At 49.3% G+C, this 13,417-nt stretch overlaps 6 protein-coding genes across 6 annotated transcripts; 3 read left to right on the top strand and 3 right to left on the bottom strand.

Moving 5' to 3' along the window:
• Positions 1 to 763: 763 nt before the first annotated feature.
• Positions 764 to 1,525, top strand: GL50803_00101451 (Transmembrane domain-containing protein; the record flags this gene model as incomplete). Its single annotated transcript, XM_001709963.1, has 1 exon — positions 764 to 1,525. One exon carries the CDS (start codon positions 764 to 766, stop codon positions 1,523 to 1,525), a length of 762 nt encoding a protein of 253 aa, XP_001710015.1.
• Positions 1,526 to 1,859: 334 nt separating this feature from the next.
• On the top strand, positions 1,860 to 3,479 carry GL50803_0015521 (High cysteine membrane protein Group 2; the record flags this gene model as incomplete). The annotated part of the gene is made up of 1 exon (XM_001709961.1): positions 1,860 to 3,479. The coding sequence occupies one exon, from the start codon at positions 1,860 to 1,862 to the stop codon at positions 3,477 to 3,479; it is 1,620 nt and encodes a 539-aa protein (XP_001710013.1).
• A 9-nt stretch (positions 3,480 to 3,488) lies between these two features.
• GL50803_00101450 (Ankyrin repeat protein 1) lies at positions 3,489 to 5,024 on the bottom strand (the record flags this gene model as incomplete). The annotated part of the gene is made up of 1 exon (XM_001709960.1): positions 3,489 to 5,024. One exon carries the CDS (start codon positions 5,022 to 5,024, stop codon positions 3,489 to 3,491), a length of 1,536 nt encoding a protein of 511 aa, XP_001710012.1.
• Positions 5,025 to 5,077: 53 nt separating this feature from the next.
• Positions 5,078 to 7,282, bottom strand: GL50803_0015522 (uncharacterized protein; the record flags this gene model as incomplete). The annotated part of the gene is made up of 1 exon (XM_001709959.1): positions 5,078 to 7,282. One exon carries the CDS (start codon positions 7,280 to 7,282, stop codon positions 5,078 to 5,080), a length of 2,205 nt encoding a protein of 734 aa, XP_001710011.1.
• A 68-nt stretch (positions 7,283 to 7,350) lies between these two features.
• GL50803_0017187 (DNA-directed RNA polymerase subunit B') lies at positions 7,351 to 11,061 on the top strand (the record flags this gene model as incomplete). The annotated part of the gene is made up of 1 exon (XM_001709957.2): positions 7,351 to 11,061. One exon carries the CDS (start codon positions 7,351 to 7,353, stop codon positions 11,059 to 11,061), a length of 3,711 nt encoding a protein of 1,236 aa, XP_001710009.2.
• Positions 11,062 to 11,068: 7 nt separating this feature from the next.
• Positions 11,069 to 13,375, bottom strand: GL50803_0040885 (uncharacterized protein; the record flags this gene model as incomplete). Its single annotated transcript, XM_001709956.1, has 1 exon — positions 11,069 to 13,375. The coding sequence occupies one exon, from the start codon at positions 13,373 to 13,375 to the stop codon at positions 11,069 to 11,071; it is 2,307 nt and encodes a 768-aa protein (XP_001710008.1).
• Between the last annotated feature and the right edge of the window lie 42 nt (positions 13,376 to 13,417).

Below are 13,417 nucleotides of genomic sequence, written 5' to 3'. Positions count from 1 at the left end.
GCTGGTCCCTGCAGACGGCGGGCGGGCGTGCACCCCCGGGCCCTGCGCCGTCGAGCACTGCGCGGTCTGCGCCGTCCCGGAGTACTGCCACCGGTGCGCCCCCGGCCACCGCCTCCGCAGGGGAGCGTGCGCAGAACAGCCGGGGCGCAGCCCTCAGCAGACCCTCGCAGATGAAAGACTGGTTCCACAGTTCGAAAGCCGTGACCCCAATTCAGCAAAAGGTTTACTGCAAACAGCTCTGAGGTACTGCAACAAGGTATACTTTCCGAAATCAGACTTGGGATGGACAGCTAACTGGAAAAGTGGAGGGTGAGGCTTGACGGCAGGAGAGTGCCCTGCAACACACCACACTTCGACATCAGCAGCTGAATGCAGACCTGTCCGTTTCAAAGCGAAAACTTAAGTGTCTGGAGGAAAATCTATGTTCAAAGAGTGCGATTAGACGGAGAGATTCAGGCCTCTTAGATCCAGGTGTACGTTTGTTATATCACGCTCGTCGCATCGTACACTAGCAACGAAACAGTCTGTATCAATGCCTTACCTCTTGCCCCCCGGGACCACTGAAGCCATCCGAGTATTTATGATTGTTGGTGTAATTTGTTTACATGCATAGTTTTTTAAGGGTTGCCGCTAAACTTGAAAATATAGCTGACTATATTGAATCTAGTTGTGGACACGTGCCATTAGACAAGCATCTGCATAAGTTCCTTACACCGTCAATACGTCAAAATCTATTTACTCGGTTTGTTCGAAGGAATTTAAAATGTGCTGCTGCGATGAGGACGTCATTGCCCTCATCTGTGTGGGCGTTCCGATGATTGTTTATGCTCTGATTGTAGGGTTTCCGGGGAGAAATCCTAAAACAATTGGAGAAACGCTGAAAACGTGTTTCGATAGTAATGGTAGTAAGGGAAACAGTAATGGGAAAAATCCCATACAGTGTCTTACTGATAAAAATGAGGGCAAGCTCTTCCTCTTCATAATGATTGTGGCCGTGATCTGCATCATCTACAGCATCGTCGTCCAGATCCTCAAGTGCGTCCTCTGCTGCTGCAGCTGCTGCTGCTGCGGGTGCTGCGGGTGCCTCGACTGCTTCCTCAAGTACGCGTTCCGCATCGGGGTCGGGGTCGGGTACCCCTCGCTCGCGGACTTCCTCACGTACCTGATCACCTCCGTGCTGGCGAAGAACGGGAACAATGGTAACGATAAGTCGTTCAGCAACACCGTGGGCGGCTACAGCGGGCTGTCGATGGTCTCCCTCGCGGCCGGCTGGGCCTTCACCGTGGTCATCGGCTCGTTCTTCATCCACAAGGACAGCTGCGGGCTGAAGTTCCTCGGGCTCATTCTGGGCTGCATCGTCGCCTTCGTCGTCATCGCGGCCATCGTCCCGGCGGGCCCCCGCGGCCTTCTTGAGGGCCCCTCCAACAAGTGGGCGGGCGTGGTCCTCGGGCTCGTCGATGTGGTAGTCTTCACAGCCATGTACGCCGCGGCGCTCTGCTGCCTGGGCGGCGGGTGCTGCAAGTAAATTAGGAGTTTTTATTTGCTCTCGTCCAACTGTAAACTGAATCGGGTTCTTGATTATGTTGCACAAAGTGAGCATCTGTACTGACCAAGACCTTCCTCGCGACCACAGTGTTTTGATGAATAAGACATTTCTACTGCACTGGACAAAGGTTATCTTACCAACCAGATCCCGGGCCTTCTCTGCAGCGCTAAAAATCCAAGAGATGTTCTCACCAATGCTACAGTAATACAATGCAGCTACTTGATGTTAATGTACACAATTCTACGTAACAATCAGCTTTTAATTTCTTAGGATACGGCTACCTAGTAATTTGGTCTCGAGAGCCTACTTTAACATGTCGTCGTGCCACCAATCCTGTACTACGTGTGATGGTCAAGACGATGCCTCATGTACGTCGTGCAATAGTACGTCTTTCTTGGCAGTTCAAGGTAATGACAGGGGATATTGTATCTCTTGTAGTACTGAAGTGCCAGTTCATGGATACGCTGGTATAAGAGGATGCTCTCGCTGCATGTTACCCTCTTCCACTGATACAGCCCCTGTATGTCTAGATTGTTCTGAGTATGATTATATGGTTAGCATTAATGGAAGATCGTGCGTGGCCTCCTGTGGAATCGGTGCATCGTCCAATTACTATACTAGACAGTGTACGTGCATCGCTGGATATGGACTAGACCAAGGCAACAGAGCACAAGGGTGTATCCTTTGCAAGGTCAGCAGCTGCGCTCTTTGCACCGATAACGCTGACATTTGCAACGCGTGCGAAATACCATTTGGTCTTTCCCTAGATGGGAGGAACTGTCTAGAAGTGGGCGGTTGTCCAGCAAATTGTGTTTGCGAGAACAACGGAACTGATTCTGGAGCCACTTGCGTTTTGTGTGAGAAAAGATACTTTCTACAGCCGGCACGCAGAATATGTTTGCACAGCTGCCCCATCGGCTATGCAGCAAATCCTATCACAAATACATGCGATCTCTGTCCAGCAAATTGTTACTCTTGTGAACGAGCAATCGAAGATCAGTGTACCTCCTGTGTTGACGGATATTTCATATATAGGACTGATTCTAACGTGCTCACTATGGGTCGTTGTGTTCCAGAGTGCGCCGAAGCCGCCGTAGGACCGTGCGTGGAATGTCATGCTATCCTGGGATCGGCAAGGTATTGCTCTAGGTGCAGCCAGGGCTTCTTTCCTCTCGATGGGAGGTGCGTTTCTACTTCAGGTCAGCAGATCTCTGCATGTGCTCAAACAGACAAAGGTCTCTGCCTTAAATGTGCCCTGGGGTACTTTCTGCATCAAGGAGGGTGTTATAGTTCATTATATGCCCCGGGAAAACTAGTATGCGCCGCCGCAGAGCGAATAGATCCTGCCGCCTATGGGACTTGTCGAGCTTGTACGTGTGGCTACCATCGGACTAGTGACGGCGGGTGCATTAAGTGTACCATGACTGGCTGCTTTGCTTGTCCATCAAGTCCGGACATATGTACTTTCTGCTCTAACGGATACTACTCCACGCAAGTTTCAGTCGACTCTGAGGAGGTGCACTGCAGTCAGTGTGCACCTGGTTGTCTCTCTTGCGAGGATTCGTCGCCTAGTGGGTGCAATCTTTGTGCACCAGGATACTTTTGGACCAGCTCTGTCCATGGTTGCATTCGCTGCGATAATTCTACTATCTCGGGACCTCTGAAGGGTATAAAGGGATGCAAGCAGTGTCTGGTATCATCTTCTGAGACCTCTGTGGTATGTTTGGATAATGATCCTGATTCTCCCTTTGCTTTTCCTCCGCTTAGTACTAACAGGACAACGCTTATTCTATCGATCACGTTGCCACTTGCTGTGCTACTTCTTGCTGCTACCGTCATTACACTAGCAATCATACTTGTTAAGAAAAGAAAGACAACAAAGCACGGACTATCCACCAATCCAGTTACGCTCACTACTATGGTCTCTACGTGACGATACTATTTACTCACCAGCTAGCGCATCTAGACACTTCTGTCTTGTTGCGTTACTCAGGGTACCGTTGTGAAACGACTCCGCAATGAAGTCAACGGCAGAGCTTCCATTGGTTGTTGTCAGGTTCTTCTCCACGGCACGCAGTTCTCTTATACAATTTGCGTGGCCATACCTGCACGCAAGCATCAACGCAGATGTGCCATCCTGTAACTGTGCTCCGGCCTCCGGGAGTAACAGCCTCACTATGTCATCATAACCATGTCGTGCAGCAGACATCAGCGCGGTCCAGCCGGCAGGGCTCCGAATGCCAAGCTCACTTAACAGCAGGCGGACTATAGAAAACAGACCTCGTCTGGATGCTATCCGCAGACTAGTATCTCCACAATGTATTGAACACAGAAGCTCTGGAGACGTCTTTAAGATATGTTGTACGGCTTCACTATTATTAGCACGGGTCGCTGCCATAAGAGCAGTCTCCCGCATAACGGCAACACCCACCCGAGGCTTGATAGTGGCAAAGACCTGTTTCCTTCTTGAATGATCAGAAATAGTTGTTATCCCCATCACACTTCTTCTTGCAACAGCCGTCTCGAGGAGGTCCTCAACGAGACTTCTGTCAGGCTCACTATCAAGATAGGCTCTTAGACAGCGCTGGCTACCCAATAGTGCGGGATAGTCTGGGTGGGAGACGAGTCTGCTAGGACTCGGACTACGTACCGGGCTGGGCGAGCGAGACACCCTTGGAGTAATACTGAACACGGTCGGAATACCATTGACACAACTGAGGTCAACCCCAGCATGAATCCGTTTAAACCACTGCAAAGCATGGTATGCAGATGGGCGCAATGCAGAATGCTCCTGAGAACAAGCTCGCATGAGCACCCGCAGTTCCCTTGAATACCCTGAGCCAGGTTTGGAGCTCACACGATATGGCACACTGCCAGCACATGTGTCCTGCTTTTGAAGTTTGCAAAGCTCATCAAAAACACGAGAAAAAGACACCAGAGGAGGGGGGTGGAGATCGTAGTCCCTAGTACTCTTCCCCGTCGAAATAATTGGATCATAACACGTTAAGAAGCACTCTCCGTGAATGAGCAGACCGGCGTAGTCTAGCGCATCATCCATGGAAGCGTTGCACGGATCGGTAGAGAAGCTAGAAGAGACGAGTATGGTATCAAGTGAGACGGTCGGGCAGAAATTGAGTCGTTCGAGAGCAGATATTCCTGTCAATAGCTGGAGTGCATATGAGCGGAGCACTTCCTCTGAGAAGGGGAGGTTGGCACTTTGATGCCGTTGAAGTAGTGTTTGCATAGATACTCCGCTCATCTTCCTAAATCGGATGTATATCGACTGATTTTGCGGATTGCCATTGATACTCTCAAGAGGAAGTACAGAAGGAGTGTCTGAAAGGAATCTTGCTGCCGAGCTCCATGCCATGCTCAGCCTTCTGAATTGCGCTCCATCGGAGCACGCAGCGCTTATGACTCTTTCTCCATTGATCTCAGCCTCATGTGGGCCCAACAGAACCCCTGTGGCGCGGCTCATTGTGGCTGAGGCGGGAGATTAAAAAATCTAGCTTTTCAGGGTTATTTACTAGTCTATCCAACGGCTGCAGGCTGGCTGGCATAGGGCTCTGACCTTGCCACCATCTCTTCACCGTCCACAGCATCCATGATTGCCAAGATCTTCTTACAAGATTCCTTTATAACGGGAGGAATCTCCTCGTAACTGTTAACAATCTTCATCAGAACGTCGTCATCGCCGTCGCTGAAGCCCAGGGGGAGAAGCGCGTCCGCCAACTGGTTGACGTCAACCGATGAGAATGCATCTGGAAGTGACGACATTCCTTTGAGTATGTTATTGCAGACAACGTAGCAGAACGCGCCTTGCTTGCTTAGGTTGGCACAGAGATCAACAAGGAAATTGCATATCTCTACTTTCTTCTCTTTAAAGACGGTAAGGAGTCTAACGAAATAGCCATCGGTGCCCATGAAGCACGAGATAACAGATAATAGACCAGTCAGTGTGGGCACAAGACCTTTGATGACAGACATTGCCATGGCCAGCATCAGCACTCCATGGGCCTCCTGCTTGATGGAAAGGCGGGCCCATATTTCATTGCGAGTTAGCGTCTTAGATGCCACTTCTTCGATATCTGCACCCTCCTCGTTGTCAGAAGAGGAGTTCTCGACCAGCCACACAAGGACCAGGCACGTATCCTCCATGTTCTGGATTATTTTTGTCGTCTCAGCGTGCCCGCCGAGAATGTAGGAGCCATACGCACTCACCCATCTTAGAATCCTCTCATAGGATGTAAACTCCAGTGGTATTATCAATCTTCGACTATAGCAGCAAGAGTACGATGCAACGAGAGAGAGGAAGGAGAACAGCGTCCCAGCAAGCGTTGAGCAGTCAGTGACAGCGACAGCGTTAACCACAGCTCGGAGAAAGTCAATATTTCCGGGCATCTCAGCCTTCCTGAGAGGTTCTTCCCCACCCTCAACATCCACTGACTTGTCCTCCGCAACAGGGCCTTGGGACTGCACTGAATCATGCTCCTTAGTCTCATGGTTGTATCCGTTTATCAGAATCCTAATGGCCGTGGGGGTTTCTGTGTGCAAACTGATCAGCCGCATAAGTGCCTCTAATCCTCCCTTGACCTTGGCATTAAACGTGGCGAGCGACCCATCGGACTGCCACAGCGCTGGCTTTGACAAGCTAACACCCTTGGTAACCGAAACTATGTATTGCGCAATGAAGAGCAGATTCTCCCCTGTCACGAAGCCAGTTGTTTCTGGGAGGGCACAGTCATGAAACAGTAAGACTACCGAAAAGGTGAGCTCGGTGAGCTGCTGCTTCAGCTGGTCCTCGGTAAAGATGGGCTGCTTTGGTACGTAGTGCAGACGGTAGAAGCGCTCATATACAGACTCAATAAGCTCGTGAGGACGCACAAAGGCAAATGCATCCACCACTAGGTTGTACACTGTGGTCTGCTTAGGATTGCAATCTCCAGAAGCGGAGTCAGCGGCCGGGACATCCAGTTCTTCGTTGACGCTGTCGACAAGGTTGAAAATACAGCTGTGGAAGGCTGTCAGAATGGCAGTCACTACCGGGATGGACTGAGTTTGTGCAGCAACCATCATTAGGACAGTGAACCCGTCTGCCTCGACGAACGTGCGCTTGCCAGCCTCGAATATGAGAAGGAGGGATAACATAGAGATGTACCCTGTGCACATATCCCGTTCTTGAAGTGGCTCTATTTCCGTCACATTAGCATGCTCGCCCTGCTTGCTGGTTATCACAGCGAGGAGAAGAGCAATCACTGGCCGAACGTACGCCAGCTCTGTCTTCCAGGTAACCAACGAATCTCCTTCTGTGCCCTCAGGAGGCACTGGAAACCTGGAGATAGAGTCAGAGACAAGCTTGCGGATATAGAACTCCAAAATCTGTGACATATGCCTTACTGCATAATGCTCTCCGTCGGTCCCAGAACCCAGCTTCGCCGCTCGGTCAGGGAGGAGCTGTATGAGGTAGACAAGAGACGAGGATGTCGAGTACTTAATAATTAGTATGGCCAACAGGACGACATGCTTCCAGCAGTCAGCAGTGGAGTTGAGCAGGCCGTCTGCTTTGAGGATATTCCGCAGGATCTCAGCCCCTCTACGCTGAAGGAGCTCAATAATGTTTTCGCGAGCGTTGAAATCCTTACTTACAATTCGTTTAATATGCGGCATGGCCACCTGTAAATCAAGTGGTTCAGTGCAGAGAGCCTGCTCGATGGTAGCGTCATCTGCATCTGACATAGTGAACGCGTTAGTTTTCAAGCTTTTCTGTGCCACTTAAATTAAATGAATGGACAGGAGCAATGAAAATGCCCCTGGGAATCCCCTCGCCGGATTCTCCCGTTCACTCAGTCGCTATGGACCGGTGGCGGTTAATACACTCCTATCTGATGACAGAAAGCATCACCAAGCATCACTTGGATAGCTTTAATCATCTGCTGGACGTCACCATACCAGCCATAATCAAGGAAAATTCTCTTCTTGTAGTAGCCAAGCATCCGCAGTTTCATTTGCGGATAGAGAAGGTGGATGTGAAGCAGGTTTCTCAGGGCTCTTCCAAGCTGTCAAGTTCTTCCGCGGGCAGTGGCGTTGGGTTGACCCCACACGAGTGTCGTCAACGCAATATGACATACGCTGCCCCTATAACAATTGATGTCAGATGTAAAGCTTCTAACAAGAGCTCTGTGCAGTACTACAAGGAGATTTGCATCGGCTACATACCAATCATGCTAAGAAGCAATCGGTGTATTTTGACTAACAAGTCACGCAAGCAGCAGGCATTTCTCCAGGAGTGTCCCGATGACCCCGGGGGTTACTTCATTGTGCGCGGTGCAGAGAAGTCCATTCTTCTGGCAGAGCAAATGACGATGAATAGGATTGTTCTAGGACGAAACGCAGATGGAAACGTAGAGGTCACTGTGGCGTCGAACACCACCGAGCGCAAGTCTCGCTGTGCAGTGCTCTACAAGAACAAGAAGTTTTACTTGATTCATAACAAGTTCAACAAGAAGCCCATCCCCATTGTTACAGTCTTTAAGGCCATGGGGTTTGTTAATGATGTGACAGTTCTATCTCTGATTGGCACGGACCAGCTCTTCCTTGACTACATGTCTTTGAGCGTTCAGGAGTGTAGTAACGATAAGATATACACTCAAGAACAGGCACTTAAGTACCTTGCAGATCGCATAGTTGTTCGAACTTATACAAATGCCAATGCTAACTTCTCGGCATCGCCAGTCGCCACGGCAGCAAAGGCCTCCGTTGAATCAGCTCGCGACTGTCTTGCCCACTTTGTCCTCTCACACATACCAGTAGTCGAACGGTTAAATTTACAACAGGCAGCACAGCACGTACTACCACAGGCATCTGCACCTGCAGGTTCTAGTGTAAGTGCAGGCGCAGACGTAGGTACCGCTACCATTGGTGGTGGTAGAAGTGGAAGTGCCAATGCTACAGCAAAATCAGTATCGGGCGGTGGGGCATCAACGGGAGCCTCAACCATTGGGTCTGCTGCGTCGTTGACCAACACGGCGCGGTTCAACTGGCTTCCTAAAGCTGTCTATCTTGCTACAATGATTCGCAGAGCCATTTTATTTGATTTTGGCGTGATAAAGGGAGACAGCAAAGACTTTGTAGGAAATAAGAAGATTGAGACTGCTGGAGACCTCTTAGAGCTCATTTTCGATGATGCATTCAAGACCCTTTTGGCTCATATGGTCAGAAAGGTGGATAGCGTTCTACGATCAGATAGAAATCGTGGCACAGACCTTACAAACTATGACATAGTCTCGCTGGTTGACCCTAGCATCATCACCAGGGCCTTCAACTCCGCAATATCTACGGGCAATTGGAAGATAGAAAAGATAGGGGTAGACAGAGTGGGCGTGTCCCAAATTCTTTCGAGGTTATCGTATATCTCTGCCCTGGGCCAGGTTACCAGACTGTCGTCCACATTTGATAAGGCGATGAAGAGCTCTGGACCTCGTATGCTCAACTTTAGCCAAATGGGAATCTTTTGTCCGTCTGATACTCCGGAGGGAGAATCCGTCGGGATTGTTAAAAACCTTTCAATAATGGCCCGGATATCCAAGGACGAGAGTACCGACTCAATCTCGAAGCTCCTGATGAGCATAGGGGTTGAGGATTTGGCATCATGTTGGTCTGGAGACACCTTTTCTCTGGGGTACGGTTATATGGTATTTCTAAACGGCACAATAAAGGGAGTTATTGCTAAGGATATGCTTAAGGGGTTTATTATTACCTTGCGCACATTCAGACGCAGAGGTTATATCAGCTACTTAACGAGCTTTCACTTCAACGATGAGCATCAAGCCGTGTACATCAACTGCGATTCAGGACGTGCGTGTAGGCCCTTGCTCATTGTGGAGAACGGGAAGCTAATGCTCACGCGTAGCGACATAGAGCTGTTAGTGGACAACCAAAAGTGCTTTGTGGACTTGATATATGAGGGGAAAGTGGAGTACCTCGACGTTAACGAGGCCAAAAATGCCTATATTGCAATGGACACTAAAGATCTGACGCCACAGCATACTCATTGTGAAATCGAATCCTATACCCTTCTAGGCTACGTCGTTGGCCTTATCCCCTATCCACATCACAACCAGTCTCCAAGAAACTGCTACCAGTGCAGTATGGGGAAGCAGGCGTCTGGGGCCATTGCGTTCAACCAACTTGAGCGTTTCGAAACAGCAATGTTTCTTCTAGACTACCCGCAACAACCTCTCACAAGCACCAAGATTCTGAAACTCACGGGGTATGAGAGGCTCCCAGCCGGCCAAAACGCTACTGTCTGTGTTATGAGCTACTCGTCTTTTGACATAGAAGACGCTCTAATACTAAATCGAAACGCCATTGACCGGGGCTTTGGACGCTGCAGCATCTATCGCTCAGTCTCCACTGAGCTCAATTCCATTGGCTCCAAGTCCGTCGATGGGATAAAAGATATCCTCTTAGGGCCACCGAAGGACCATCTAAAGCAATATGAGGGCTATCATGCCATAGAGGATGATGGTCTGTGTGCTGTTGGAGCCCATCTGAAGACAGGAGACATAGTCATAAACAAGGGGAGACACATCACCAATATTCCAGGGTTGTCGGATGGAACAGAAGCCACAGCATCGTTGATCAAGGCGCCCGAGTCCCTTAAGTCTCCTCTAGAAACTATAACGTATGTAGACAAGGTATTGGTGACTACAAACGGGGACGGGAACATGTTGATAAAGGTGCTGACGCGAGAGCCCCGAAGACCAGAGGTAGGGGATAAGTTCAGCAGTCGACACGGACAGAAGGGTGTCTGTGGGCTTATCGTACCACAGTCCGACTTGCCGTTCACCTCCCAAGGGATTGTGCCGGACTTAATTATGAACCCGCACGGGTATCCCTCTCGCATGACCGTTGCAAAGCTACTTGAGCTGCTCAGTAACAAGTCGGGTTGCTTTAGAGGCGAACAGACTGATGGGACATGCTTCCGCACAAAGACCGACGAGACCTTTCTTGCTGAGCTTTATGACAGTCTTCGTGTAGCCGGGTTTAGCTACAGCGGAAAGGACGTCCTCTACTCAGGACTTACCGGAGACGTGATACCTGTCTACATCTTTAATGGCCCCATATACTATCAGAAGCTGAAGCACATGGTAAAAGATAAAATACACTCTCGGGGTACAGGACCCATAACAATGCTTACTCGACAGCCGACCGAAGGAAGGCGTGTACACGGAGGCCTGCGAATGGGGGAGATGGAGCGGGACTGTGCTATTTCCTATGGGGCATCCGCCCTGCTACTAGAGCGGTTCATGTTGTCATCTGATGACTTTCTTGCCTACGTATGCGAGACTTGCGGCCTGTTTAGCTATGAAAAAAATGGCGTCCTGTGGTGCCCAACTTGTCAATCCGGAAAGGACGTTGTAAAGATACGCATCCCATACGCTGCAAAGCTGATGATCCAGGAGCTCATCTCTATGGGTGTGCTTGTTCGTATGCAGCTCGAAGATTCTGTGTAACAGTGTCTTACCTATTGTTGATGAGAAAAAGCAAGGCGTCGAGAGAGTTTAGACAAGCAGAATCTGCTATTGTAGGCCTGGTCCGCTCGATTAAATATTCTCCAACAGATTTTCCATCTAATGTGTAGCACTCGGCAAACTCTCGCATTTCCTTGTATGGAAGAAGGTGCACTAAAATGCGGCAAGCATCACAGAACGATTTGGGAGATACAAATGAAGTTACATATCGGATCCCCGTTACAAGAAGCTTTTGGTCAAGCACGACAACGCCAGCCTCGAACATATTCTGTAGCACCCTGAACGCAGTGTTTATGATGGCAGTGTATGCCTCCATACGGGTATTGTCATTGAGGTTATTTTGGGAGGTCCGGATTCTTTTATAGATAGATCGTGATGCTGTATGGACAGCGGACAGGACGGCTTCGATAGCTTGCGAAAATCTCTTAAGGAACAAGGATATCCCTCCCAACTGCGCTCTGCAGAAGGACTTGTTGTTTTGCTGTAGCACGCTGAAAATTGTTGTAATTATAAGCCCAGTTGGCTCTATGAGTTGGATAACAGAGTTAACCCGTGAAGGATTCGACCCCGGGAGCATCATGTTGGTCAGATTCATCAAGTACAGCAGGCCATAGAGGAGTTGCGGGAGTAGGCCATAGAGCTGGATGATAATCTGGCCCTTCTCTCCCGATTTCCTGGCATATAAAGCTGAGCAGTCTATGTTGCTTGTTACGGCAGCATGAACTCCCTTCGACTCCAGAAGCGCGTCTTCTCCCGTACAGTACAGGCTTCTGAGCAATTCGTATTCAATACCGTCTTCTTTTGGGGGCTGTCCTTCGTCGTCTAGCGTGTATGATATCATCGTAGAGTCATACTGAAGGTCATCTGTCAGATTCTTGACCAACTCCTCGTCAACCTGGAATATCGTAAAGCATAGGCAAGCTCTACACATGAAGATCTCTTCTATGAGGGAGAGCATCTTTTCATAAGCCCGTTGGAACAACCATGATACTCTAGAAGCCGCGTCCAAAGCAGTATGTTCTGTGCGGTAGTCTGCAGCATGCCACGGATTTTCTAGTACGACCCAGGATACAAACTGAAGCATCTGCTGGGTGCAAGCCGCTATTGCTGCTGCTATGTTCCGTAGGGATTGAGAGATGGTCTTGACTGAGGGTTTGGTTGCCGCTAAGATACGTGTCTTGGCGTTACGTGATGTCAGGCACGATATCGGTATCTCCGATGTTGAGAACTGATGTGACTCCGCTACCTCGAAGATAAACCTGCAGATTCGTGTGTATGTGATGAGTGAGGAGATAGTCTCGAAGAGCTGCTCCAAATATTCGCACACCTCCTTACTACTTGTATCCCTGTTAACGTAGACCAGAAGGCTAAAGAGCTTTTGAAACCGCCGGATGTCCTGCTCTAGGAGGCGCTCTTTGTTAGTCTGCTGAAGGAGATCTTGATATATATGAAACCGCAGTGTTGATAGAAAGGAGTACACACCTAAGTCGAATGTGCTCAATGCATTCGTCTTTAGCAAGTGAAAGTTGAACGGAGGATGATCAGCCAAAGGCATCGGTGTAGTTTCTTTTTCAGTCGGGATATCCTTCTTGATTGTAGGCTCCCGGACAGGATTACTACACCCATTTGGAGAGGAGGAATTTCTATGAACATAAACCACTACCGAATACTCTGCTGGGACTGGTGGTGGAGTATACCTTCTAGGGGCATGTTCGGTCTCTCTTCCTTGATAGTCTTCAAAGAGCCCAAGACGATCAAATTCATGCACAAATTCATCCAGCCCCATTAGCCGCTCAAGGATAGTTGACATCTCGGGCGAGAATCTTCCGCTATCTTCCAGCGACCTCATTCTGTATAGATTTACATGAGCCCCGATAAGTAAGTCAAAGCACAAACTCACTGTCGTTAGAGATTCAAGGACACTGGACTGTAATCGTTTGTCATGCAGCATCACGCAGACAGAGAATAATATAAGATACATCTTGGCACACCGTTTTCTAGTGCACAAAGAGGAGGCGGCCAACTCTGAAGAAGAAAGAAGTCGACTTGCTTGTCCTAACACGTTTTCGCGCTGAAGCCACGGGACTACATACCGTATATCAGCAACGTCGCTAGCAATAATGCGGTGGATGTCTGCAAATCCTATGCATCTATCTAGATCTGCGATGACCCTCTCCAGGTCTTCGACGGTACCAATCTTTCCTGACTTGGGGCAGTTTCCTTTGCAGGCGGTCGACCTCGTCCTCTTGTCATCCACAGCCTTAATCAGCACCTGGGAGGGGGAGGAGATAACCATGGCAACACGTGACTTTGCCTCAAATTTTGAATTTTGAGTTTT

The sequence above is a fragment of the Giardia intestinalis genome, chromosome 3 (genome assembly GCF_000002435.2).
Source record: "Giardia intestinalis strain WB C6 chromosome 3, whole genome shotgun sequence".
Classification (NCBI taxonomy): Eukaryota; Fornicata; order Diplomonadida; family Hexamitidae; genus Giardia; species Giardia duodenalis.
Note: the sequence above shows the minus strand (reverse complement) of the source record. Positions and strands in the feature narration are given on the sequence as shown.